Source organism: Mastigoproctus giganteus, chromosome 2 (genome assembly GCF_048544385.1).
Source record: "Mastigoproctus giganteus isolate SK-2022 chromosome 2, ASM4854438v1, whole genome shotgun sequence".
Taxonomy (NCBI): domain Eukaryota; kingdom Metazoa; phylum Arthropoda; class Arachnida; order Uropygi; family Thelyphonidae; genus Mastigoproctus; species Mastigoproctus giganteus.
The window spans coordinates 173,449,217-173,477,200 of NC_143576.1; the positions used below are offsets into that span (position 1 = coordinate 173,449,217).

Here is a 27,984-nt window from a genome sequence, read left to right on the forward strand (position 1 = left end):
TGGCTCCGAAGCATAACATATCCATATAAGCGTATTATAGATTTAGACGTGTACGTTCACGGATACATTTTTAAGTTATGCCTGCTGAAAAACTGAGAATAACTCACGGGGGAATCCTATTTCCTCCTACACCTGAGATCGGCTAACTACGGCCTCGACTGAAGAAGGCCCCTAACCTCGCAAATTTCTCCTTCGATAAAGAATTATTGCCTTTATCGAAGAGATCGTAATACAGTAAATGTGTGTAGCAATCCTAATAGTCAAAGATCCCAACTAAGCATGTCCCACTTCAAACTGAAATAGAAGCTGTTGCTGTTTGCATAACTCTTCATATTGCAATAACACTAGTCTCAATCTACTTACAGACAACCATACTTACTGTTTAAAAGAACTTGAAGACCTCTTCATACAGATACTCCACCTCTCTGTATATTAGGGGACTTTAATGGGCACCATCCTTTATGGGGCGCTACTAAATTAGATACACCGGGTCGACTCATTGAAAGCTTTTTAGAGGCACTAAACCTTACCATACTGAATACTGACACACACACTCACATTCAGCTCCCAACTGGACATACTTCAGCAATAGATCTCTCCATTTGTTCTCCAGTACTGGTCCTGACCATAGAGTGGTATGTTATAAATGATCCTATGGGCAGTGATCACTTCCCAATTGTATGCAAGGTATTGATAGCACAGGCTCCTTTAACTAAACCCTGCAGGAAATGGAAATTTGCCCAAGCAAACTGGTCAAAATTTCAGTCATCAATCTCTTTTGATGAAAAAAAAATCTGTCTCCAGCCTATTGATGATGTGACAAATTACATCACATCGCATCTCCTAAATGTGGCCAAAGATACAATACTATTATCAAATTCCCCAGGGCTGAAAGCATTATAATTATTGGTGGAATGAGGAATGCACAAAAGCAAAAAATAAAGCTTGGAATTTGTTTCGGCAATATCCAATCACAGCCAATCTGATAAATTATAAGAAATTAAGGGCAAAAGCACGTTTCATACAAAGGCAAGCCAAAAATGAATCCTGGACCTGTTTTGCATCAACAATTAACAGAAACACTGACAGCAAATTAATTTGGAAAAAAATTAGACACCTTTCTGGTAAGTGTCCAACCATACCTTCTCTAATCCTCTCCTGGAATGGGCAAGATTTATCTAGTCCCTCGGATATAGCTAATGCTTTGGACAATACTTTTGCTGAAATCTCAGCAACATCAGCTTATACTACATCTTTCCAGTGAATTAAAAACAGTAGAGAGCAGTATTCTATTAAAAAACTGCCCTCATTCTACCATATAACAAACCTCTACAGTGTTCTGAATTTTTGCATGCCATTAAAACAGCTCATAATGGTGCCGCCTGACCAGATGGGATCTAATATGTCATGCTGCAACATCTTGTTTACAATGCTTGTGTCTCCTCCTGGTCTTTTAGAAAATGTTTATCCAGCTTCTTGGCACCACTTTATTGTTTTGTTCCTGAAGCCTGGAAAAGATCCATCCAACTCCCAACGTCTTTAACCAATATCTCTGTCAAGCTGCATCAGCAAAATCCTTGAAAAAATTGTCCACAGTAGACTCGTCTGGATCATTGAGTCACAACGTCTGATGAGCCATAGTCAACATGGCTTTTGACAAAACAGGTCATGCTTGGATCTCATGATCAAGGCTGAATTTGCCATTTGCAATGCCTTCATTAAACATGAACACTAGTAATGGTTTCTATAGATATAGAGAAGGCTTTTGACACCACCTGGCGGCATGGCATACTTAGTGATCTTTATTCTCTTGGTCTATGGGACAACCTTCCCATATTTGTTCCGAACTTTCTACCCACTAGATCGTTTCAAGTAAGATACCAAAATGACCTCTCTACAGCTTTCATTCAGGAAGGTGTTCCTCAGGGATCAGTACTGAGTGCTACTCTTTTTTGCTCTTGGAATCGATTCCATCACTAAACAGCTTCCAAACCCGGTTGAGATGTACCTTTAAGCAGATGACCTTTCCATCTCCTGCCATTCCCAAAACATGAGATCTATTGAAAGGCAGCTTCAGATATCACTGAATAAAATACAATGGGCCAGCCTTAACGGCTATCAACTCTCTCAACAGAAAACAGTTGCTATCCATTTTTGTAGACAACGCAAACTTCATCTGGATCCTGAACTTCAAATTTCTAATGTCTCCATCCCAGTCACTACTAACATCAGATTTTTAGGATTAATCCTTGATAACAAATTAAATTTCTTAGACCATATTAAAAATGTACGTACTTCCTGTTTAAAAAAGTTAAATATACTCAGAACTTTATCCGCCCTAACATGGGGTGCAGATCGCACCTCCCTGCTTCGGTTATACAGGGCATTAATCAGAACCCATCTCGGTTATGGTGCTCCTGTCTATGATTCTGCCAGAGCAAGTGCTTTGCACTAGCTTGATCCAGTTCAGCACAGTGCCTTGAGAATTGCTCTTGGGGCTTTCAGAACATCACCAGCACATAGCCTCTACATTGACACTCATGAGCCCCCCGTTAACTCTCCATAGGAAAACACTGCTACTGAACTATGTTGTCAAAATACAACGTTGTGCCTCGCATCCAATTCAGACATAGCTATTCAATCCACCATTAGAAAACCTCTACAGAAATAAGCCTAGTATGGTAAAACCAGCTGGTCTTCGCCTTCTTAAACTGATGCAGGTTTGGAAAGTTTCCATTCATTCTGTTCAACAGGTAGTAACGTGTTCTCAACTACCATGGACTCGTCCTCCTCTACCGACCTGTGACACTTACCTTTGCCAGTGGGGAAAAAATATTCTTCAAGCCTCAAGTGTGAAACAACTTCATGCAGTTCACACTCACAGATATATTGATTTTTCTCCAATTTATACAGGTGGCTCTAAATCTAATTCAAACATTGAAGCAGCAGCAGCAGTGTTTATAAATACCACTATTTCAGCATCCCTTCCACCTGAATTCAGTATCTTCTCAACAGAATTATATGCAATTAAACTTACCTTAGAAATCTCTGGCCGACCGGGCTAGCCGGGTGGGTAAAGTGCCTGCCTGGCAACCCAAAGGTCGCGGATTCGATTCCCGCCTCGGGCTTGGATCAGAGTACTGCAAAAACCTTGGGAGGTGCATTATGGCCACAGAAGCCTATGCGCCAACAACTACCAAAAAAAAAAAAGAAGAAAATCTCTGTTTTGACTGCTCATTAAAATTTGTTATTTACACTGATTCCTTCAGCTCAATTATGGCATTATGTAACTCCTCAGATAAAGTTCATCCTGTTCTAAATGAAATTAGAAGATTATTACTGCAGATTGAAGAGCACCACCAACTGATCACCTTCTGCTAGATTCCCGCACATTCCGGAATTTCTGGTAATGAACTGGCTAATAAAGCTGCAAAAAATCCAACTACCTTAGATTTAACCAATATCCCTGTTCCAGCATCAGACTGTCCACAAATCATTCATGGTGCATGCCTAACAGAATGGATAGCACTCTGGCACTCTCAAACAAATAATAAACTTTTTCAATTTAAACAGAATCCTAAAATTTGGCATTCCAGTGTCCATACATCAAGACGAGAAGAAATAGTCCTTTCAAGAGCAAGAATAGGTCACACTCGTTTAACTCACCTTTATTTACTCACAGGAGATGATCCACCACAGTGTCCACATTGTTCTATGAATCTGACTGTTAAACACATTGTCATTGAATGCCCACGCTATAAACAAGACAGAAATACAACCCTGCTGTCGTTGGTTAACCTTCGGAAACCAATAACTCTAGAGAATGTCATTGGTGACAATGAAAATATTCCTGAATTTTTGAGTTTCTGAAGCAAATTGGAGTCTTTAATCATTTCTGATTTCAGCCTTTTCTGATATTACAAGAATTTCTTATATATTATTACAATAAATGAATAGGCGCATTATAGCCAAAGCAGCTTATGCACCATCAAAACACTCATAACAACAGCAGCAACAACAACAACAACAGCATTACTTACCTCATTCAAAGAGAGTGAACTTTGATTTTGAGCAATATGCAGAACACAGTGGAAATGAATAAAAAAATAAAATAATAATAAGTGGGCTGTGATGTAGTGAAGTCAAGGTAGTTAACGCTTCCTGATTTTTATTTCATACAGTTTACAAGATACACGATGATATCTGCATCATACATAACTATAGCATTGACATAGGTGGCTTTTTTTAATGTAATCCGCATCTTTCTAAACAGATTCTTCTAGCATTGAACGAGAGCACATATAACTTCCATCATAACATAGTTTTTCTCCTTTTTTTTTTAAATAGTAAAACAATATTAAAAATTCTGTCTATTTCAGCCTTATTTTTATTTAATAGATTGACTATTGGGTATGCTAATCTTTGTCCCATTATATAGTAGTTGGAACACAGTGAAACGCTTAACATTGTTCTCTGATGGGCAACCACAGTTTTCATGTGTGCGGGGAGGGGACAAAGCTGATTTTTCCATTTGCCTTTAGTAATATGCCAAAGAAATATGACATAAAATTTCAGAAGACGTATTTATGCAAGTTTTCCATTCCATATATTGTAAAATCTGGAAATAGTAACGTGTTTACTTGTGGCACACAAGTAAACATATGGCACATATGTAGATGTGATTTTTTCAATTTCAAGGTGGTGGGAAATGTGATTTAATTAGTCGTTTGCAGGAAATAAGCATAAAGACAGATATATACTACATAGAAAGAAATCCAAAAATAGATGTAGCATTTCATGGTGAATGTCAAAAAAAACTGCTAGGATAGGGTAATAAATCATTCTTTTATAAATTCTTTTTTTTTTTATTATTATTATTAAAGAATTTATTATGATTTTCTGTAATTTAAAAAAAAAAAAGTTTTTGTAATGTCAGGAATGCAACCTTCCATTATTGTGCTTATGGGGAAAAGCAGGTGCAGGTGCAACATCCCAAAACTGGCAGCCTAAGATCTGGAGAGTGCTGGTTTTTGGAATAGGAACTGTCAAAATGTTAGCACAGATGAATGGAGAATGCATCAACAGCTTGGTTTCTGACTTGTGCCAATTTATACAGGGTGATTCACTACCAGTGCAACAAACTTGCAGGAGGTGTAGGGGTCACAAAGATGAATCGGAATCACATAGCATTGCAGGGTCCAAAATGCCTTCGTCATGCGGTAGAGGACATTGAACGGGAGGCTGCATGAACAGCGATCCCGCTGGAAGTCAGCATTTACGAACCAGTTCCCGAGGCAGTAGGATGGACGAGTATTCAAACGTTGAACTGGCCGACATGCACCTCGCATATGGAGCTGCAGACTGTAACGGGCGCGCTGCTCTGCGCTTGTACCAGGAACGTTTCCCTGCACAGGCATGCTCCTCATCATACGATTTTGCACAGAAGGTTACGTGAGACTGGTTGTTTCACAAGAGGTACCATGAATCGAGAGCGACCGACGAGGACGGCAGACAATGAGGAGAATGTCCTACGTCTTGCAGAAGGCAATCCGAGTACGAGTACTCGAGCGATAGGCCAACGATTGGGTATTTCCCAATCCGCTGTATGGAGGATACTGTCAACAAACCAAATGAGTTCATACCATCTGCAATTCGTCCAATCATTGGAGCCTGCGGATTATCCACTCCGGAGGACTTTTGCTGCTTGGTTTCTTCAACAGAAACGGTTCGCAAATGCTCACTTCCAGCGGGATCGCTGTTCATGCGACCTCCCGTTCAACGTCCTCTACCGCATGACGAAGGCATTTCGTACCCTGCAATGCTATGTGATTCCGATTCGTCTTTGTGCCCCCTACACCTCCTGCAAGTTTGTCGCACTGGTAGCGAATCACCCTGTATAACAATTAACTTTTATTTTATTCTTTTAACACTTTGGGTTATCAGTCAAAATTTGAGAATGTGCAAAAAAAAAAACACACACACAATGTGTAAAGGAAAGAAAACAACTAAAAAAAAATTTTTTTTTTCTTTGCACTTTGTGTTTATATATATATATATATATATATATATATATATATAATGAATAAGGCAAATAAATTAACAATTATTATAGCAAGATAAACAATTATTATAACAAATTATACAAAAAAACTAAAAACTGAAAGGAGGAGAAGAACTGATTAATGCCATCAATGAATACTAGATAGAATATTACATCAGTCTTATTATGTTTGAGCAGTTATTAAACGTGCAGTGTATTAAAGGCGAGTATATATAGGCTGGTGGCAACTAATCGCTATAGTAGTTATACCTAGTCCATGGTTCTAGCTTGGTAGGGATACACATGAATAATGGAAATAACAAATATAGAAAGAACAAAATAATTAATAAAGCATAAAAGTAGAGAAAATAGCGTAGAAGATAGTAACTAAATACATATGTCGAGCCAACTATAGGAAGAAGGTGACACATTGAAAGAGACTTTATCAAGGGCTAACCCCTTCAATGTGTCCTCCTACAATTAGCGAGCTATCAGTTTCTGATATCATCTGCCTGTTAATCCATGCCGAATGGTGATAAAAGATATCAAAAAGAAGAATAGCTATAATAATAGTAATTAAATTAAAAGTTAGACGAATTTTGTGGTAGTTAGACGAATTTGAGGTGGTTAACAGGCTGGATACACACACACTCCTACATGCTCATAGCATACATGCATATTTCTTTCTTAAAAATATTTTTTGATTTGAAAATCTGTTATCTTTAGTACATTATACATTAATATAAATAGAATGTATAAATATGCATTATATTTTAAATATTATTCAATCAGTATAGCATTCTATAAATAGTGTTTTATTAATAAAGAATTATTGAAACTAATAAATAATTAATTGTAATAAAAATTGATTAAACATGTGAACAGCACATAAAATTAGTAAAGAGAAGATCATAAAAATAAGTTAAGAACCTTGTATATGGTATGATTAAACTAACTACAGTAAACTCTGTAAATCTGGCACATTATAAAATCCAGAAATATTAAAAAAGCTTTCCAATATTAGAATCAGCAATTGCATTTGTCTTCAAAAATCCATGCAAAAAAGGGTAACGTTTCTCTCTTTACAAGATACTTGCAAGACTACAATGTCTTTAATTTGTTTTTCAGCCAGGATTTAAACTGCATAGATAATGGAAACAAGTCTTAATTCTTATATTTTGGTTTTGCACTACTTTCAAAAAGTAGTGCAAAACCCAGGTAACTCGCATTGGAAATTGTGAGGAATGGTTTTGCCAAAAGGTTAATTAGCCATTTGTTTAACACTTTTGTTGCCACCTAAATGTGAAAGAGCTCATTCAGTATGCTGTAACTTTTAGACTGTTGAAAAAAATCAACATTCCTGCATCCCCAGCATTCCAAAAATTCATACAAATGGTTAAATAAAAAGATTGGAATTCATTGCTAAAAGCAACATTTACTTTTGTGCTAGGCTGGAAATCAGAACAAATCTTAAAATTTTATAAAAAGTTTCTTCATTTACATAAACTAACATCAATACAAGCAAAAAAACAAATAAAATGTGTGCTAAGTATATAAACAAATGACAAGCATTACTCTAAAACAGTGCTTCTCAAACTTTTTTGGATCACTGCCCTCCTAAAAAAAAGCCCTCGCAGGGCTTAATTTTAGCCCACCAATATAAAGTGAAGCTAAATAACTGAAATGAATATTTGTCTGTTTGCCTCCAAAAATGTAAATGCAGCCCTGCATGTATGTGTGTGAATTGTAAAGAAAACTATTTACTGCACTTTATTCCTTCTTCGTAAAAAATTACAACTACATAAATAAAGTCAGTTATAGTCACTTAAATTAAGTCATAAAAATTAAAGTTAATTACATAAATAAGTCATGAATTAATGGAAATAGTTAATTATATTTTAATATTTAATGCGATGGATGAGCTTTGTGAAGATTTATTAGCTTATCAATATTAGGGTTAATATCTGTAAGTAAAAGTCATAAATCGCCACGTTTAACAACATCCAGACAATTTCTTTGCTTTGTCAGCAATTAAGATACAGCACTGAAACCAGTTTCAACTAGATATGATGTTGGAAAAGAAATAAGTAATTTTTTTACAATTCCCCATAATGCAGGATAATGGTCAGGGATTTTCTTTTGTAACCAAAATTCCTGATATGAATTTTGAAATTTTGGCTTCAGTTCAACTTCATTTGTAACTCGATCAATTCTTCTTCTACAAAACATTCACCATCGTCATTATTTAAAAAAGGATTTATAACCCAATCAGGAATTTTCAAATTAAGGAGATCTTCGAACCTTTCCTGCATATCCCTGTGCAACATTTCTAGATGATTACAAAAAGTTAGTAGAGTTTCATCAGCTATTTTTTTCTTTTTTCTCTATTTCCAACAGATTTGGAAATTGATACAATTCGCGTCGTCGTACGTTGCGCATAAAAAGCTTTAATTTTGAAATAAATGCTGAAATTTGAGTTTTCACCTTAATAAGAGTTACATCTTGTCCTTGTAAATGTAAGTTCGTTGAGTTGAATCTAGTAAATAAATCTGCAAGATAAGTAATATCAGTTTTCATTTTCTTGAGGTCATTACTAAGGTTGTTCCTATCTTCAAAAAACTCGACAACAGTATCAAAGAGTTCATAAAATCTGTTGAGACAGTTGCCTTTTGACAGCCACCGAACCTCGGAGTGAAGTAGCAATCGTTCAAAATCTTCAGTTTTGATCACAAAGCTTTCGAAATATACGATCATTCAAAGAATGTCCTTTAATTTTGTTTATAGCAGTAATAACAGTTTGTAGAGAATTGTGCAGTTGATCACCAAGTTTTTTTGCAACTAAATGCTGACGGTGAATGACACAATGAACAGTAATAATATTTGGCACAGCATTTTTTAAATAAGCCATAAAACCCTTGTAACGGCCAATCATTGATGGCGCTTCATCCGCCCCCTGTCACCCCTTTCATGCCTAATGCCCCCATGGATAATTCAAATACCCCCCCAGGGGGTGATATCGCCCACTATGAGAAGCACTGCTCTAGAGCATTCAGTGTGCCAATACTGAGCAGTTGTTAATTTCATGTGCCTTTACATTTATGGCACCTGTTGGTTGACTGCTTAAGAATGACTGCTCGTTTGTTATAGCATACCTCTTTGGTGTATTTTGAATGCATTTGTGCATTGCAGCACAACACTCCTGGTGTCATTTTATGCATATATGCATTAACGTAGTAAACATGTTAAAGGATGAGACTGCTATGACAGGCTGTTTCAGGACTAACTAGTTTCGCATCAGATATCAGGAGATATCTAGTGGCAACACACATAACAGTTGTAAAGATCTGTGATGTGATATATGAAATCAGTTTTCAAATATGAAATATAGCTAAAGCTATATATTTTGTCTGAGTGTTGTCGTTTGAGATCAACTGCTATCTGATGAGAACCTGTTATTCCTGGTCCAGTCTGCCATAGCCATGTCTCATTTTTTAAACAAATGACCAGTTAAGGTAGGCTATCTGTACGAAAGTAATGTAATAGCATGGCAGCTCTTTACAAATACAAGTTAATCTACAAGAATTGAGACCATCGTTTTATTTTATGCTATTTTAAACCTGCTGGTTGCGAAAAATAGACAAAAGGAGAAATAGTCCTACCAACCTACTTTCTCTGAGGCTTATAGCATTAGAAATATTATAAATTTGAATTTTTCTCCTTTGGTGTTATCTCTTATTCAGTAAATTTTTGAAACTCGCAAGTTACCCTTGCAAATTATAGCTACATGGCCAGTCATACAGTGCATGTATGAGCTGGTGATTAATTTGATGTCACTTTAGAACTGCTGAGAGCAAAGAGAGAAAGATTGAAAATATCCAGTGTGGATACAGCTGGGAAAATGTATGCATCATTAAATCTGTGGTTAAGCTGTTCCATAAACAGCAACTTAGTGACATGGACAAATAGGAAATTTAGTTCCACGTAACCAAGGTTTTTGTCTTCATTATATCTAGTCATACAGCTCATCGGTTGATTCAAATAAGAACAAGGAGCAATTCATGTTCACCAACTTGACTTCCCACTCAGTACTAATTAATACTGGGTGGGAAGTCCAGAAGAGATGGCCTAGTAATTGACTTTGAGTGGCCAGACGTATTACTCTGTGCTGCAGTTATAGTGGTGACAAAAAAGAAAATTAGTGATATTTCTTAATACATGCAGGAAATTAATTGAATGAATAAAATCAAAAATGTTGTGTAAATTGATAAAGATTCCACGTACATCATTATAGTCATTGTTTTAAAATAGTTAATTTGTTTCTTATTCTCCAGTGTGAAAATATTTTTTTCTATGAAAAATTTACATCCATTAATATCCTCTCTGATACTGTATTAAGCATGCATATAAATTGACATTACATTATACAAAGTACAACAACATTTGCTGAAACTACAACTATGTTTATTGCTGTTTGTTCACATTTAACAAATTGAACTGCTATTTACATTTTAACTGTTAGTACTATCTTTCAGTTATTATAAATGTTTACAGGTGTAAATAAGTTTAGTTGTTAGTGCTTAATATTCTTTGAAATTGATCAATTAAAATTAAAATCCAGAAATTTTTAAAATCTGCCATAGCAAAAACTATTAAATTCAGAATATTTTAATGTAATGAGATTTAAGACGAAGATTTATGTAATATTGCTTTAGTCCCCAAAAAGTAAACTTTAAAATCCAAGGGTGTTGGATTTTAAAGAGTTCACTCTATTTGCATTTTTACAATAAAAAAAGTTAAGCTAAAAAAATGACTTTACTTGTTTTTTAAACGTTACAGTTTAGTTAAAATAAATCAGAATCATTTTCATTGTGGATTCTCATCATCACCAGTAAGGAGTAAAATTTAAGGAGTATCAGTAATGCAATTGGCTAATTTGTTGAGGATGTTTAAGTTTAGTTAGCTCCTGTTTTAGCATTAGTACAGGCATATGATGCAAGAAAGCAAGTTTATATAGCATCATCCAAAAAAAAAAAAAAAAAAAGCACCTTCCCATTTCACCCATCCATTCACTCCAAATGTTTGTCTGGTTCTGCCTTGAACTTATTTAAGTTGTCAACCTCCACTACGACAGATGAACGTTTGTTCCAACAATCAACATCCTGCTGGCTAAAATGTAAATTTCCGCACATCTATTCTACAGCTGTCTTTCCTCAATTTAAATTTCTGTTCCTTCAGGTGAGTAATCTGAGCAAGAGTAAGAATCCCATCAGCATTTAGCTTGCTCAAACCATTCAATGCCTTATACACCTCAATCAGATCACCTCACAAGTGTGCTCTTTTAGCTTTAAAATTACAAAATAAAAACACTAATAATGCTGGTCAACAAGGTTCTGCTTACATGGGTGAAAGTAAGCATTTTTTGTTAATTTATGTGCTGATTACAAATATTACAGTAAAAAGTTGCTATCACATCACATTTTTTATAAAAATGCAAAAACAGTTTTAAAAAAATCATAAAATAGCTTCAAAATCAACCACAATCGTCCAACTCTGTACCTCTCCAAGTTGAATTTATTGTAACAAAAGAGAATATCTATATTGTTTAATGGTATACCAATACCTCTTTTTAGTTTTATGACCCTGAGAAGTGGCCACTCTGGGTTATATTGCTATAATCCTTATTATGCAGTAGCATGTTTGGACCCTACTGTATTTCCGTTGGCCAGGCACCTTTGTGAAAGACAACTTGTTTACAAGCTGTCTTTAGCCCTTAAATGTACGTTTTTCAGGTTAGTTTCGATTTGTGAGATCTAGTGGTAGGTTGTGGTGTTTTAAAGTTCCGTTTTAGTCTTGTGAAAACTCATGAAATGGATCAAAAACGCCATGCGTGTGTTAATTTGCCAAACAGTTTTTGCTATGTTTGTGGACAATTTAAAGTGATGTCGCAACATCGATCAATCACAGACAAGGTGAAACAAGCTTATTATTTTACATAGCACGTTACACAGCACGTATGCGGTGTAACGTGCTATGTCAAGCTGACTGAATGGATGAAGGGAAGCAATTCTAAAATGCCTTTTGCTTTTCCGATGATCTGGCAAGAACCAACAATTCACCTCGAAGATTGTTACTTTTGCCTCACAAATACTAAAGGTTTTTCAAGGAAAAATAGAGTTAAAATAAAATACTCCAATCTTCTGTCTTCAATAAGACCAGTGCCACGCACACACCGGTACTCCCTATTCCAGAAGAAGAGCAAGAGTCACTAGAGCCCATACCTGCCCCCTCAATGTCTGCAGATCTCTTTATTACAGTCCTGAAAATGACAAAACCCCACACTTAATTGAGTGAACTTAATGATTTGGTTAGGGATTTAAATCTTTTAAATCAAAGGCTGAACTATTAGGATCTAGGTTGCAACAGTGCAATTTGCTGGCATAAACCATGAGGATTCCTGTGTGTAGAAACCGAAATGAAAAGTTCACGAGTTATTATCAAATGGAAGGTTTTCTTTGTGTCTGTAAATGGATTGATGGATGAACTAGGGTTTGTACACAATCCTGGAGAATGGAAATTATTCATCAAGTCTTCTAAACTCAGTTTAAAAGCAGTTTTGATGTACAACGGTAATATCAAACCATCGGTCCCAGTGGCTATGAAAGAAACCTATGATAGCATGTCATTGCTATTAAATGCCTTAAACTATAAGAAATATTGTTGGAAAATCTGTGTGGAATTAAAAGTAATCACTTTGTTGCTTGAACTACAGAGTGGTTTTACTAAGTATTGTTGTTTTCTGTATTTATGGGATAGTTGAGCTGTAGAACATCATTATATTGTGAAGCAATGGCCCATCAGAGAAGAATACATTCCTGGGAAACTCAACATCAAATGCACACCTTTGCACATTGAGTAGGGTCTCGTGAAAATTTTTTTAAAAGTTCTGGACAAAAATAGTGAAGTTTCCAAAAATTAGTGATGCAAAGTTGAAGGAGGGTATATTCATAGGTTCACAAATTAGATGGATTTTAAAGGGAAAAATCTGTGAAACTAAACTTAAGGCCACTGAATTAACAGTGTGGAAATCCTTCAGAGCTGTTGTTAGTGGGTTTTTAGGGAATAAAATTCCCTAAAAACCCACTAACTCTTTATAGAGGACTATAAAGAGTTGATAGAATTGTTGCATAACTATCAAAAGTTAGGATGGCAAATGGAGCTGAAGATACACTTTCTACATTCGCTTCTTTCTGGACAACTTGGGATCTGTCAGTGAATAGCAGGGGGAATGATTCCACCAAGATATCCACACGATGGAGCAGAGGTACCAAGGATGATGAGATCCAGCAATGATAGGTGACTATTGCTGGTTTCTAATAAGGGAGGATCATTCTGCTCATTAGAGGAAAAAATAACTAGTCTAGTGACTATTGCTGCTGGTTTCTAATAGGGAGGATCATTCTGCTCATTAGAGGAAAAAATAACTAGTCTAGTGACTATTGCTGCTGGTTTCTAATAGGGAGGATCATTCTGCTCATTAGAGGAAAAAATAACTGTAAGTAGCACGATTTCCTATTTTTGCCTCCACTTTTGTGGGTCAATTGCTTACTTAAATTCAAATAGGTATTTAAATATGTTATTTTTTATCCATTTGGAATGTTTACTGGTTGTCCTTTCTATTTCAAGCAATTAATTTACAAGAAAAGTAATCAAGTACATTTAGATAATAAAAATTCACAATTTTTGGAAAAAAAGGAGCATGAAGCCATAACATGAAAACATGACATGCTATGAACTTTCTACTGTCATTTTCGTTGTCAGCACGTGATTTAGTCAAAATCAGTTGATTTCATTTATGTTATTGGAAAAAGGTTTAAAATTATTGACTAGTGTAATAGGAACCAGAATCAATGAATTTGTTCTTTCAGAATAAGCATGGAAGGAAATACTTGTAGATCCTTTCAGCATTTTCTATCTGGATTTTGCCATAAGGGAGGCCAAATCTGTGTGACTCCAGTATCTGTAAATGCCTTAAATAAGCTCATTGAAAAGATTTACCCCTAATAATGTTTGAAAAAATAAAAAATAAGCTGACATAAATTAAAATTTGTAGTAATAAAATGAGTACGTTAACCTTTTTTTTTTTTTTTTTCCCTTTTTATTTGTTTTCCTATTTCTTGTTATTTTATTAATTGTAATGTTTAATTTCTTATCTGTTTATTCCATTATATTAAATACTGAATTATTACTTAAGCGCCTGTGGCCTCTGCACTTTCAGATAATTTTTCTTGATTTTCCCCAACGGTTTTTGAATGAAAAATCTTGGAGAACATGCTTAATGAGTTGTAGTTTGCTTTTATGTATAGCTAGTTGAAGACCTGTAATTTGTATATAGAGTTACAGATGCTTTTTCGGAAATCTAGTTAAACATTGCTTTTAATGTTTACCTTTTAAACAGGTGTGTTGTTCTTCTGGGGTCAGAATAAACGATCTGGTGAAGCTTTTATGTATCCAAAGCCAGTTCAAGATTTAACTGGTTGGCAGATTCATGGTGTTGGATGTTGCAACACAAGCATTGTGGTATTAGCTGATGAAAGTGTGATATCGTGGGGACCCAGTCCTACATATGGAGAACTGGTGAGTGTAAATGAGCACATAATAAAATCTTGTGAACTCCCCTAAAATTATCATAATGTGAATAGAATGTTAAACACACGTTTTACTATTTTTTTTCCTTTAAATTTAGTTTAAAATATGCTGCCACTTATTATTTGTGGAAGTTCTTTCTATATGCATTTATTGTAACATCTTTTTTTAGATTTTGATTCGATATCATTCTTCAGTTAAGTATTTTTAGGAATCAAGTATCTTTTTCCACACAAAAAAAAAGTGTCACATATTTGCATCACCAGCAAAGTAATAGTTAGTTATAGTTTTTGTCTTTCCATTCCATATGATAAAGGACTGGACTCAAATACCAAGTTGGTTTATGTTTTGTGGACTTTATTTTTATTTTTTTTTACACCATGGCTGAATTATGCTGAGCAAAAACAGTAACTCTTGGCCACCGGCTTGGTTGCATAGGTTTTACTTTGCAGAAACTCAGATTTTCCATCAGACAAAATAGGTAAAGAGACCATAAAATACATGAAAATGCACTGATGCTTTGTAGCCTTAGTTGCTTTGGCAAAAAACAACACACACACACACGCACACACACACACGCACACACACACGCACACACACACGCGCACACACACGCGCACACACACACACACACACACAGAGTTTGAATAAAATCACCACAGATTTTACAAGAAAATATTTCTAGTTTATATTCCATACTCAATTTCACTGTAACTCTTTATGATAACACTAGTTGTCAAAAAAAAAAAAAAAAACACTCTTTTTTTTCTACATGTTAAAATTCATGGTGATTCTTGTAGATTTGACGTTGCTGAATTCAAATATGGCAACCATGTTGCTGTAACACCAGCCAATTTTAAGGGAGAAGGGATTAGAGTCAAAAACTAAGTTTCTAGTAAAAAAAAAGATTTTATATATTTTAAGACAATGTTACATGCAGTATTGAACAATGAACATGCAATATTGAACAATGGGTTTGTTAACCGTATTCTATTTACAAAAATATTTATCTCATAACAAAACACTGACAAGACAATTTGTCGTTTTCTGCCTTTAGTAGTCGTCCATTGGTGTCTCTTGTACGAGATTCCAATAGTAGTCTGCTAACTATTTGGACTCCATTTTTCCTAGTATCTTTTTTTTTTTTTTTTTTTTTCCCCCCATTTGAGAAATATCTTGGTGAAACCTTTTGTTGTGTGTTCATCAGAGACCACTCCCAAGTTTTCAGGTAAAAAATCTAAATGGGACTGTAGGAAATGAAGCTTTACCATGTTGCATCCCAACTCTCGGTACGTTAAAATTAGCTCATCCACAATATCACTGTAATTTTGTGATTTCTCATTGCCTATAAAGTTCCAGAAGATGTTTTTGAATGCCTTCCAGGTTCTTATTTCTGTAGCATTTAATTTTTTAGTGAATTCCTCATCTTGGAATAGCACTTTGATTTGAGGACCTGAAAAATTTTCTCTTTTATCTTGGCTTCACTGATTTGAGGAATCTTTTGCCTCAAATGGGAAAATTCTTATTTTTTTTGTTCATCGCTTTCCCAATTATTTTTTTTTTATCGAACCTAGCTTGATATGTAATGGAGGTAAATAGATTTTTGACTTATCCACCAAAGGAGGATGTGCTACATTTTTCTGGCCTGGTGTAGTTTCCCCTGTAGTGGCAGTCCTTTGCTCGGCAGTCCCCCCTGCATAAAATGCAGCAGTATTTAGTGTATCCACTTTGCAACCAAGTCAGCAAAGCTACTTTTAGATCGGCATAGATATTTCATTTGTTCTTGATAGCATATTTTTTGCAAAAGAACCTGTAGGTTCTCATACATTTCCATTATGGAGTAAAACTGCTTTCAAACTGACCTTGGATGAATCAACGAAAAGCCTCCACTGCTCAGGGACGTGCTCCAGATGTAACTCTTTCATTAATTCCTGGACATTGTTACAACAAACCAAAGCACCATCCATGGAGTAATAGGTCGTTATGTTAGCTTGCCTCTTCCTATAAAAAGAAACCTTGACACTCTCTCGAGAAAATTGTACTGCTGCAGCTGTGATCCTAGTAACTGAGGCTTGATTTTGGACAGGTCCAAATTGTTCAATTCTGCCTGAGTGATTGGATGCAGCTTTGCTGTATCAAAAGTTGAAAAGTCTGGATCTATACTCGTTCTGGAGATCCCTTTTCTGATCCTGAATCAGAGTCAAGTCCATAGCTTTCTGGTGGCTTTGGCACTGGCATTGTATCATCATGAGTAACCAGCCTTAGAGCAGAAGGTATGTTGGGATACTGTACTTTATTCATGGATTTCCCAGAAAAACCAGAAATATTGGTCGTGCAAAAGTAACAATCGTTTACGTGGTCTCGAGATTATCTTCAGAACAGCAAAAGGCATCAATTTTTGACTACCTCTAAGCTAGCCTGTTAATATCTTTGAGCGTGAGTTACAGGAAATCTTTGGAGCCATACCTTATCTTGATCTCCAACCTTACATTCAATAACAGAGTTCGTGGCCAGGCTTTTCTCACAAGTTGTAACAGTGACTTCTGCTGTAATTTTAATGCCACTGCTCAGCAAATGTAACAAAAGCTATCAAGCTTATTTCAACAAGAATGCAACATATTTCATGTATGGTTGAGGTACGAATGCACCTAAGAACACAATTAAGAAATTGTAGATTTTTTATTTCTAATGTGAGCGCAGTTGACAATTTACATTAATGCACACAGCACACTGTTTACAAAGACTAATTCACTAAAATACTTGTTCACTTTGTTCACCACTCGCTGTCTGAAGCACATACACTTTTTGAAATACAAAAATGCTTCCTTGGGGGAGGTTTATAGAAGGTTCACAATGTTTCTAGAGAACTCTGTTGGATGTTCTGGAACATACTCGAATGTTTTAGAAAGCTTCCAAATTTTCTAGAAAAATAAACAGTAAAATAGATGGAAAAGGATTAAACCAACTACAGGTCTTGGTATTCAGTCATTAACCTATGATATTAGAAAACTCAGGGTGATAAGAACTTTTTAAGCATATATCTGAGTTTTTAAGCATATTTTCTATGAGAATCTGTCAATTATTTGAGGGAGGAAATTGATGTCTACCAGTGAAATCCACAAAGCAGTCAAAACAAAGCTCTGGCTTCTCTGGACACTTCTCACAATAGTATGGTTTATCTTTCCTTTTTCCAGACTAACAGCATGGATGACATCTTTTCTGCATTAATGTCCTTTTATATTTAGAATGAATTTCACAAGTGCATATTGAATGTTCTTTGGCATTCTAGTGATAACAACCTGAGTAGGAGGGCATCCCTGACCTTAGAAGACAAGCTCCCTTATGACAGCAAGGAAGAAGTCATATAAATTCATTTTTCTTGAGTATTGAAGATGTGAAAATTATTCAGTTTTTGTGTCAGTTTTTTTTTTTTTTTTTTTTTTTTTTTTTTACCAGCGAACTTTCTTCACGTGGATGATAAGCCATCATTTTGGTCTTTATGATCTAATCCAGACATGTATTTGTTCTATTCAGTAATGGCGTTGGGTTTTGTTTTTATTTGGCCTCTTTTGCTTTTGACTTCTATCATTTCGTACTTAAACTCAGTAGAAATTATTAGAATGTTTCTCTTATTTATTATTATTATTTTTATTTTTTTTTCGGCGCCTCCGTAGCCAGGTGGGCAGGAGCAGCAGTGCGTAGCACAGGCTTCTTGATTAAACCGGGGTTCGAGCCGGTGACCACCAAATACAGAGGATGCGGAAAGGTCAGGGAATGGCTACCGCATATCCCCGGAGCAATATGGCCTTAGTTACTAATGCTCCTAAAAACCAAAATAACAACAACTCTTATTTTTCCATTCTGAAACAGCCACACCATTGGCATGCCTGCATATACTTTCATCTGTTTTTAGCATTGCTATTGAAACATTCTTTGGATTTTATTTTATTTTATTTATTTTTTTGTCAGCGCATAATGTACCGGTATGTGTTGGCCTCGTGTAATTGTGTTGCTAGAATATAGGATGAAAGAGAATGGGCCTGTGGCACTGGTTTCCATAGTTCAGAACAGGGGTTTGCAACCAAGGGGAAATTTTAGGGTTTTTGGGAGGAATTAGGACCACAGATTGACAGACTCAAACTGTTGAAATATTGATCTTTCTACAAACTGCAATTCTACAGATTGTACATAATCTACAGGGCATCACACTTTATTGGATGTCACACATTAAATTAAAAATAAAGATAAATATAGTCCACTTTTTTATCTTTTTTTGGATGCACCTTTTGAGTCAGACAATCTTGGAGGGGGGGATGACATCAATCTTGGAAAGGGGGGATGGCATTCCAACGTATGGTGAAAAGGGTGCATGGGGCAAAAAAGGTTGAGAACCATTGGTTTAGAAGAAGAAGAAGAAGAGAATACAGCAGGGCCAGTGGAAGCAGTAACTAACTAAATTTAAAAAGTTTTAATACAAGTAGCTTTTGGAGTAACAAACTCCTTCTTCAGCAAGTACATATAGAAATGCAAACATGACATAAATCATTAGAAATGGAATAAATAAATCATACCAGATATGCTGTACATAATCAGATGACTGGGAGAGCACGAGTGCTCAGTCATTCACTAGGCCAGATCAGGCAGTTGTTGTTGGTGTGTATATGGGATTGCTGCCAGCGTTTGTCATGTTTCAACACTACTGACTCTAAAATTGGGTGCAGTCTTGTACCTCTACTTCAGTTTAAAACTTTGTGACAGCTGGATATATTTAGGGACTCTAACCACAGGCGGTGATAATAGTGTCGAGACTGGTCAATCACCTCACTATTGTGCCTGGGATTGAGGTCATGACGAGTTGACCAAAAATGTTCTGTGATTGCATGGTGTTCAGAGTCACCCAGGCAGATGGATCTGTTGTGCTCCTAAAGACGGTCTTGAAGATGTCTGGAGCTTTCCCCTAAATATAAGATGCCACAATCGTGGCAAGTAATCCGGTATACAATACTGCTGCTTGGGGGGGGGGGGAGTTAATCTCGAGACCAGAGATCATAGACTCCTGCCAGGAAGTTGTATGCACTTCATGCGATACTCACGCAGACTCTTAGAAATCGGTCTGAGATACCCGGGTAATACAGAATATAAGCAGTAGGGTCACTGTCATTGTGCTTGTAGTAAGCACCTGTCTTACACACGGGCTGGGTATCCACAATTGTGGTTAGGTTAGTTTTTACTTTAGGAACCTCGGTGCGCCTGGCTTTCTCTGAGCTGGAATGGCTCCAAGCTCAAGAGAGTAGAGCATGTGCCATGCTGTTTAGATGACAAGGGGCGTGGACTCACCTGTAGTTCGTGAATTGCCTGCAGCACATTGGTTTCTGGTATACTGAGGTTTCTAGACAAGAGCCCACTTGTCTTACCAAAACGTTTAGAAAAGGAAGTGTCCCGTTCACTTCCAATTCCAAAGTGAACTGGATGAAGGGCAATAAGGAGTTGAGGTACTCTAACAGCGGCGCATCTGAATCTCAGGGGATTGACAGTGATATCATCATCTACATACCTCTTTGTTTGTTATTTGGTTTTTAGGAGCATTAGCAACTAAGGCCATATTGCTCCGGGGATATGCGGTGGTCATTCCCTGACCTTTCCGCATCCTCCGTATTTGATGGGCACGGGCTCGAAGCCCGGTCTAATCAAGAAGCATGTGCTACGCATTGCTGCTCCTGGCTACGGAGGCGCCCTACATACCTGCATCACGTGATGATTGGTACCAGCGGGTTCAGGAATATGGAGTTCCTCTAACTCCTCAATTGCGATGTTGGCAATGACAGAGCTGACAGGGGTGCCCATAGCCGTACCATATATCTGTTTGTAGAGAGAATCGACAAATTGATCAGATCCTGCTGTATTCTCTTCTTCTTCTAAAGAGTATAGGAATTGTCAAAATTATCCATATGCAAAGAATGTCCAACATACTTTCCCTTCAATGAGTTTCAGAACTACATTGGCAACGTGCCCATTTCCTCCCAGTTCACCTGATGCTCTTGTATATGCTAAACACTTCAATACTAGACTCTTTGTCTCAATCAGCATATACAGTCAGTTCTGCTATAATGCTCATTTTTGCAAAACGAATTTGCTCCGACACGACTGATATATTAGGAAACAATGCAAGTATAACACAATGTTCGCAAAATTTGTGCGACGAAATCGCACATGAGCTCATTCCATAAGCTCATGGGCGATTTCGTCTGTGAGTAACACCAGGTGAATGCAAAACCCAGCACCAAGCTAAATGTAGCGACCTGCACTACGTTTACAAAGCTTAAAAAACATCAGATGTGTGAGAGATATTTCCTGTTTACTGTAATTGTATTGGTCAGAGGCATGTTGTCATTCTCTGTATTCACATGATAACACATGATATTGTAGGCCAACTTGTGTTTTCAGGAGCTCACATTTTTCTGTTTGAACAGAAATTTCATGAGGCCTAATAGCATGAGCAGAGGAGCACATTTCTGGAGATCACTACTATAAAACAAAAACAATTTACAGTTCCAGGTTTATTGGGATTTTCAGTTAGTGCAATCTAATTATAAATGGATAGTAAACTCAATCTTATTGCATTTGCAGTAATACTGATAGGTGGAATTGTGTGGGTTGTTACATTATTATGTGAATTTATTTTCTCTTCCATGAAATTTTCAGTCATATAAAAAACAAATTTTCACAATCTTCTCTTCATTCCTATTTTTTAAAGTTTGTAAACTTGTCTCACTTCTGCAATTTGTGTGTTCTGTGTTCATTGTTATTGATTGCTTATCTTTTTTACTGTTTTAAATTTTACAATCCAAAAAAAAAAAGAAAGTGTCAGTGAACAGATATATCAAACAAATAAACTTCATATCTTGTCAAGGTAAAGTGCTATATTTATTTCTTTATTAGAAATTTAAGATGTTTAAATCTGTGTTAGCAATTTTATTGGGTTTCTAATTTTTTTTAGTGTTTTAGTTATCAGACTGAACATTTTTGAGTGCTCTGCCCTTCTCCATATCTTTCTCATAAGCCTAGTTGTTTTTAATGGTGAAATATCATAACGTAGAGATTTTTAGGAACACGTGTACCGCATTATAGCAGAACTGACTGTATTGTCTAAAAAGTAGATGGCTTCACCAGAGGATCATGGATTCGTCTAGTGACAGCTGTTATCTTAGATAATAAATTTTTAGCATTGTGTTGTTTAGGTCATCCAATAAAAGCCAGACCAGATTTTATAAAGATGGCCTGTGACAGTTTGAGATTTTGTGCAAAGTGCAGACATTTTGTTATTACTAAAAATCTGTTTTCTTCTCATGAATGGTGTAAAACACTCCATTGCAAATAGTAGGTCTGTTTTTCCAGTTATCTTGAATTTTTGGTGCATGAATTATACCTGTATGAAGAATTAATCCCAAGAAAATTTTTATCTCCATGTTAGCATCTTTCCATTCATTTATTCGTGAGCAAGTTTTCATACCTGCTTCACATCTTATGGTGGTCGTGTAAGTGTTGGTTTCATTCACAAGCAACTGAAAAAGTTGCGTGCAGTTCAAATTAACTAATTGGATTATATGTCTGGGGCACTGGAACAAGTAGGCATTACTTTTTAGTAAATTGTAAGGATTTCATCTGCGAAGAATTACCCCGAATAACACTGAAATCTGTTGTTTGCAACATTCTAACGTCTACAGCGGCATTTGAACAAGAGTCAGAATCTACATTGAAAGGACAGAATTCGTGTGGTTCCTGGGCAGTGCGATGCTGCCACCCCTCTCGCTGGTGGACGAACCAACTGCATGGCAGGTATATTGGTACACTGCATTCACATAGACAGTAATTCGATGTCAGTATGGATAAACATCATGAGTTAACCGACTTTGAAAGAGTGATGATAGTGGGTGCCCAATGCATGGGTCATTCTATCACGGAGGTGGTACAGAAATTGCACTATCCCTGTTTGACAGTATCAAGAGTGTATTGGGAATACACCATTTCCGGAATAACGTCTCATCATGGACAGTGCTGTGGGTGGGGAATGGTGGTGGATGAATGTGGCCGTCGACACCTGTCTTGGATTATTTCAGCCAACCAGAGATTATAAGGTATGTTCGTGTCAGATGGCACCTGGGATTTCTCCCATTTCCGCGTGTGTTTGCTGTATCGAGGACAGTACACTGTCAAGCCAGAGACTTGAAAGTGTGTGGGCCATGTCTGTGCAGTGTGATGTGTTGTGCCCATTGTTTGTCCAGCTTATTGGCCGTCAGGCCCCTAGTGGGGCCCGACGTTGCCCATACCTCGCTACGTGGAGGCTAGCCAGGTGTGTCCAGAATCATGACAAATTGCTCCAGTAGGTCCTGCCACCTAGTTTCCTGGGATTTCAGTAGCTAGGACCTAAAAAAATAAAAAATATATATATATACACAATGGAACTTCTCTTTAACGAATTTCTTTATATTACGAATTTTTTCGCAGAACACTGCACCTTGAAACAAAATTACATGTAAAATTAACCCCATATAACGAAGTGTTAGTCTCTATAACGAATTTTTAAAAAAATTAGTAAAAGCATTTTTGAAGATTTTCAAGCATTTACTGCTAAACAGCCGCTCAAATATACTCCTTCCTTCCGAAATTGCACATTAGCATCTGGAATTAAATAATCATCCTTTTAGTGAACACTTGTGGCCATTGATGCCGTAGGAGGGTCTTTGTCTCATTTTTGTTACAGTTATTAAACCAAATGGGTTTTCTTAAAAGTGGTCGTAAACTTTACAATAAATAGGGTAGATTTGTAAATTGATGTTGGCTCAGGGGAAAGCGAAATTCGCTGCGGTAATCCTTTAGTATGCTGCTGCGGCGGCAACACACAGAATGCTAACATAGTCGGTTTTTAGTAACATCTACTGAGTGACATTTGCTTCTCACCTCAACTGTACCATGTGACCTTCATGTCAATCATTATGATATGTCTGTTCTCATCTAACTGGACTCCCAGTAGATGGTTTTCATGATTTTTTTTTTTTTTTTATTATTTCGTTCGTCATCAATCACATAGGCTATATGCTCTTGTTTTGTTTTTGTTTTTGTTTTTTTCTGAAAAGTAACATACAGAAAACATTAATCAAATTTTCTCTCGTGTATATATGAATGAAAGCGGAATAAAAGAAATTCACAAAATCGTATATTTCTTCAAAGTGAGTGATACTGTTGAATTGGCAAGCGAACGTCATTGAGTAGTCAGTACAGTACTAACAATTCACTATGTGGCCAGTGCAGCGAAGTTTGCAGTGTATGTATCGGCAAGGGCTGCAGTCCAGTAATTTTTACAATTGCAAAAACAATGTCGAAGAGAAAGTGTTTAAGTATTAATGATAAAGCAAAGATTGTTATGATATTGACCAGGGTTTTAAGAAAAAAGATGTTGCGGAGAAATATGGCATATCTGCAAACAGTTTATCTACGATTTTAAAAAAATCGAGAATCAATTTTAAATGCAGTTGAAGGAGGAGGAGCAGACAAGAAGCAAATTAAGTTGTGTATATACGAAGATGTTGATAGAGCTGTTCTAAAATGGGTGCAAGTGATACGTGAAAAGAATATCCCAATATCGGGCCTAGTAATTAAGCAACAAGCTCTGAAATATGCACAGTTCCTTGGACATACAGAATTTAATGCGAGCACTGGGTGGCTAGATAAATTTAAAAAGTGCCACAGAATTGTGCAAGAGGTTATTTGTGGAGAAAGTGTTAATGTAAGCGAAGAAGATTGCAACAGTTATACATTGTGATCACTGTCACTCAGTGGTTCCTTTATTTGCAAATTCTTAATGCATGAATAATAACTGCTGATAATCAGATCAAGAGTATTACTCCCTCTGGTTGCCTCTCAAACATGTTGCTGTAGAAAACAATCATCCAATAAATCCACAAAAGTTCCGATTGTGTGAGAGTGGCCAACCCACAAGTTCCAGTCAATATCTGGAAAGTTAAAATCCCCATTATAAGACATTCTGATTTACTGGCCCACTCTTATTTCTCTGCATAATTGCTTTATAGTCATCAGATTCATTAGGCCTATAACACACACCTACTCTCATTTTTCCTTTCCCAATGCTATTTCACACCAAACAGACTCAACACTGCATTGTCTCTCAAAATCAATTGGATGCACTTCCTTAGATTTTTTGTGTTTCTTAACTAACAGCATAACCGCTCCTCCATTTCGGAGGAACAATACCTTAAAGAGGATTTTGGAAGAATATGAGCGTAAGGATGTTTTTAATGCTGACGAAATGGGTTTATTCTTTAAATGTTTACCGAATAGAACACTTCCTTTTAAGGATGATAAATGTTTTGGCGGAAAACAAAGCAAAGAAAGAATCACTGTGCTAGTTGGAGCGAATATGACAGGAAGTGAAAAATTAAGACTTTTAGTCATCAGAATATCAAAAAACCCAAGATGTTTTAGAGGCATAAAATCTTTGGAAGTTGACTACACCTTTTAATAAAAAAGCATGGATGACAAGTGATATTTTTGAAGAATGGATATTAAAACTAGGCAAGCGTATAACAAAATAAAATCGTGTTGGTAACTGACAACTGTCCGGCACATCCTGCCAAACTTAAAAGTGCGAAGTTGTTTTTACCACCAAACGTAATGCCAAAACTCCAGCCAATGGACCAAGGCATTATTAAAAATTTTAAATTTCATTATCGAAAGAGAAATAATGATGATTGTCAATGCATTATCAGAAAATAGAAACTTGGAGGTTAAAATTAACCTTAGAGATTGCATCTCTGAACTAGCAAAAGTTTGGACAAACGATGTCACTGAATACAGTATTCAAAATTTTTTTTCGAAAGCATGATTTGCATTGAATACATAAATCGAACAATGACTGGACGAACAAGATGAACTGCCCCTTTCACAACTGAAAAACATTTGGACATTATTAGAATAGTCTGGAAACATCGAAAATGAAATAACGCTGGATAGTTATGTTTATGTAGATCACAGCAGAACATCCAAATGAAGATGAAATACTGCTGAATAGTGTTAGACGCGACCATGATCACGAAGAAATTAACGATGACTCTGAAGACGCGTCAGAACAACCCGTAGAAAAGCCAACTCGTGAAGAAATGATTAACGCTTTTAAAACGGTTCATATGGGTCTACAGTTTTGTGAAAATGTTCCTGATAATGTTTTTAATGCTCTGAATAAATGTGAGATTTTCTTTGAGAATCAGACAAATTTTTAATTGTGCTGTGCAAACAAAAATTACATTTTTTTTTTTTTTTTTAATTTGTGATACTTACCGGCGAAAATTGTGTAAACGTAATTTAAATAAGTGTTTTTGAAATAAAATACATTAAAAATAAATGTAGATTCGTTTTCATTTTCTAATTAGATAACAATTTCTAATAAAAAAGATATTCTCTGTATAACGAAATTTCTCTATAACGGATTTTTTTGCCAGATTTATCGAATTCGTTATAGAGAAGTTCGACTGTATATATACGCGTTTGATGCTAATTCTTAATAAGATTGCTGTTAGCAAATCGCTGGTTGGGGTTGAACGCTAGAGAGAGATGTGTTAAAAGGCCTAATAGGTCGGGCAGAATTTTGTTATTAAATTTAGACATGTGGGCTATATGTTAGATGAAAGATACAAGTGGGGGCTGAAGACTGGGGGGTAGAAGTAGAAGTAAAGGGTCGTTAGATGAGATGACTCCTACTAGGCAGTATGGCATGCCCATGCCACACCAGAGGGCAGTTTGGATGGCGGGTGGGGGAGACGAAGAAGAGTTATCTTCCCCTGCCATGGATAAGGTATACAGTTAGAGTGGGGGAAGAGGGTGAAGACTGCGGGGTGGAAGGCAGAAGCATGGGGATGATAGAGAAGGCGACCCCAGGTGGTCAGTGAGGCAGGCCCATGCCTCACCAGGCGAAGAGATGGGTCAGTAGGGGAGGGAGGAAACAGAGCATGTCTCCTCTCCCTCCTGCCAGGGATAGGGAATTTAAGGTGAATAGGGTAAGGGTACCCCATTCAGATCGCCATATAGTATTTGGGAGCGGAGCTGCTGGTGGTCCTAGTCCGTTCCCAGGAGCGATCAGACCGAAGCGTGATCGTTCATGGGGTGGTTCCCGTCCATTCTGCAGTCAAAAGGTCCGGGTTTGCTTGTCGGCGTTTGTGGGGTCTTTCTTGTTTCATTTCCCATCCATGTGGTGTTTGCGTCAATGTTTGTTTATAGAGTCATTTCTCATTGATTTGACTTTAGGTCCACTTCAGGGTTTAGGGCCTTGATTATCGGAGGCCATTGAGTTCCAGTTGTCTTCCGCGGGACAATTTCCTTCAAGGTTTGTTCATTTCCTTATTGTGTCAGTGGTTGGTTGTGGTTCGCTGCGATAAGAGCTCTCCGTCTTGTGAACAGGGCCAGTGCATAGCTGGAGAAAGCCTGATATTCTTCCCTGGTGCTCCTGGCCGTATGGTAGATACTGTATTTTGGTGATGAATGCACTGCGGAGTGCATTCATCGGACTATGCAAATGCATTCATTTGCACTAGGCAGTGAAGCCTAGTGCAAATGAAAGCATGAAAAAGGCATGTCAATCTATCACATTGGAAAATAAGACGGAAGTTATTCAGAGGATGGAAGCTGGTGAAAGCTGCCCTAATATGTGTAATGCTATGAATATGCCTTCATCAATTATTACTACAATTATGAAGAATGCTGATAAGATAAAACAATCGATGCAAAATGTTACACAAGTTAGTTACAGCAGAAGTAAGCTGACACCTTGGTTCAATGATTTGAACCAAAAAAACATTCCCTTGACCCAGGCTATAATAACTGAAAAGGCTAAGTCAGTTTTTGAGGACTTAAAGAAGAAAGAAGGTGGTCAGGGCAATGAAATATTTTTGGCTAGCAAGGGCTGGTTCATGAGATTTAAAGCAAGAACCAAATGCAGAAGGGTGTATATCCTTCAGATCTCTTCTTCAGTGTTGATGAAATGGGCCTTTATCGGAAAAAGTTGTCCTCAAGAACCTTCATTGCTCATGAAGAAAAGTTGGCTCCTGAGTTTAAAGCATCAAAAGACAGGCTGAAACTTTTGTTGGGAGCAAATGTGTCTGGCAATTTAAAATTGAAGCCAATGTTGGTGTACCGCTCAGAAACACCACGTGTTATGAAAAGCTTAAACAAAACCATGTTGCCTTTGTACTGGAAGTCAAACAAGAAGGTGACACAGGACATCTTCTTGGATT

At 36.7% G+C, this 27,984-nt stretch overlaps 1 protein-coding gene across 1 annotated transcript in view; it reads left to right on the top strand.

The window, feature by feature from the left end:
- The window catches only part of LOC150089757 (protein RCC2 homolog), a 236,311-nt gene that overhangs the window by 198,018 nt on the left and 10,309 nt on the right, over positions 1 to 27,984 (top strand). The window contains exon 9 of the mRNA XM_090368784.1: positions 14,496 to 14,674. Coding sequence (XP_090224910.1) covers positions 14,496 to 14,674 — 179 coding nt within the window. The remainder of the gene's footprint in view (positions 1 to 14,495; positions 14,675 to 27,984) is intronic.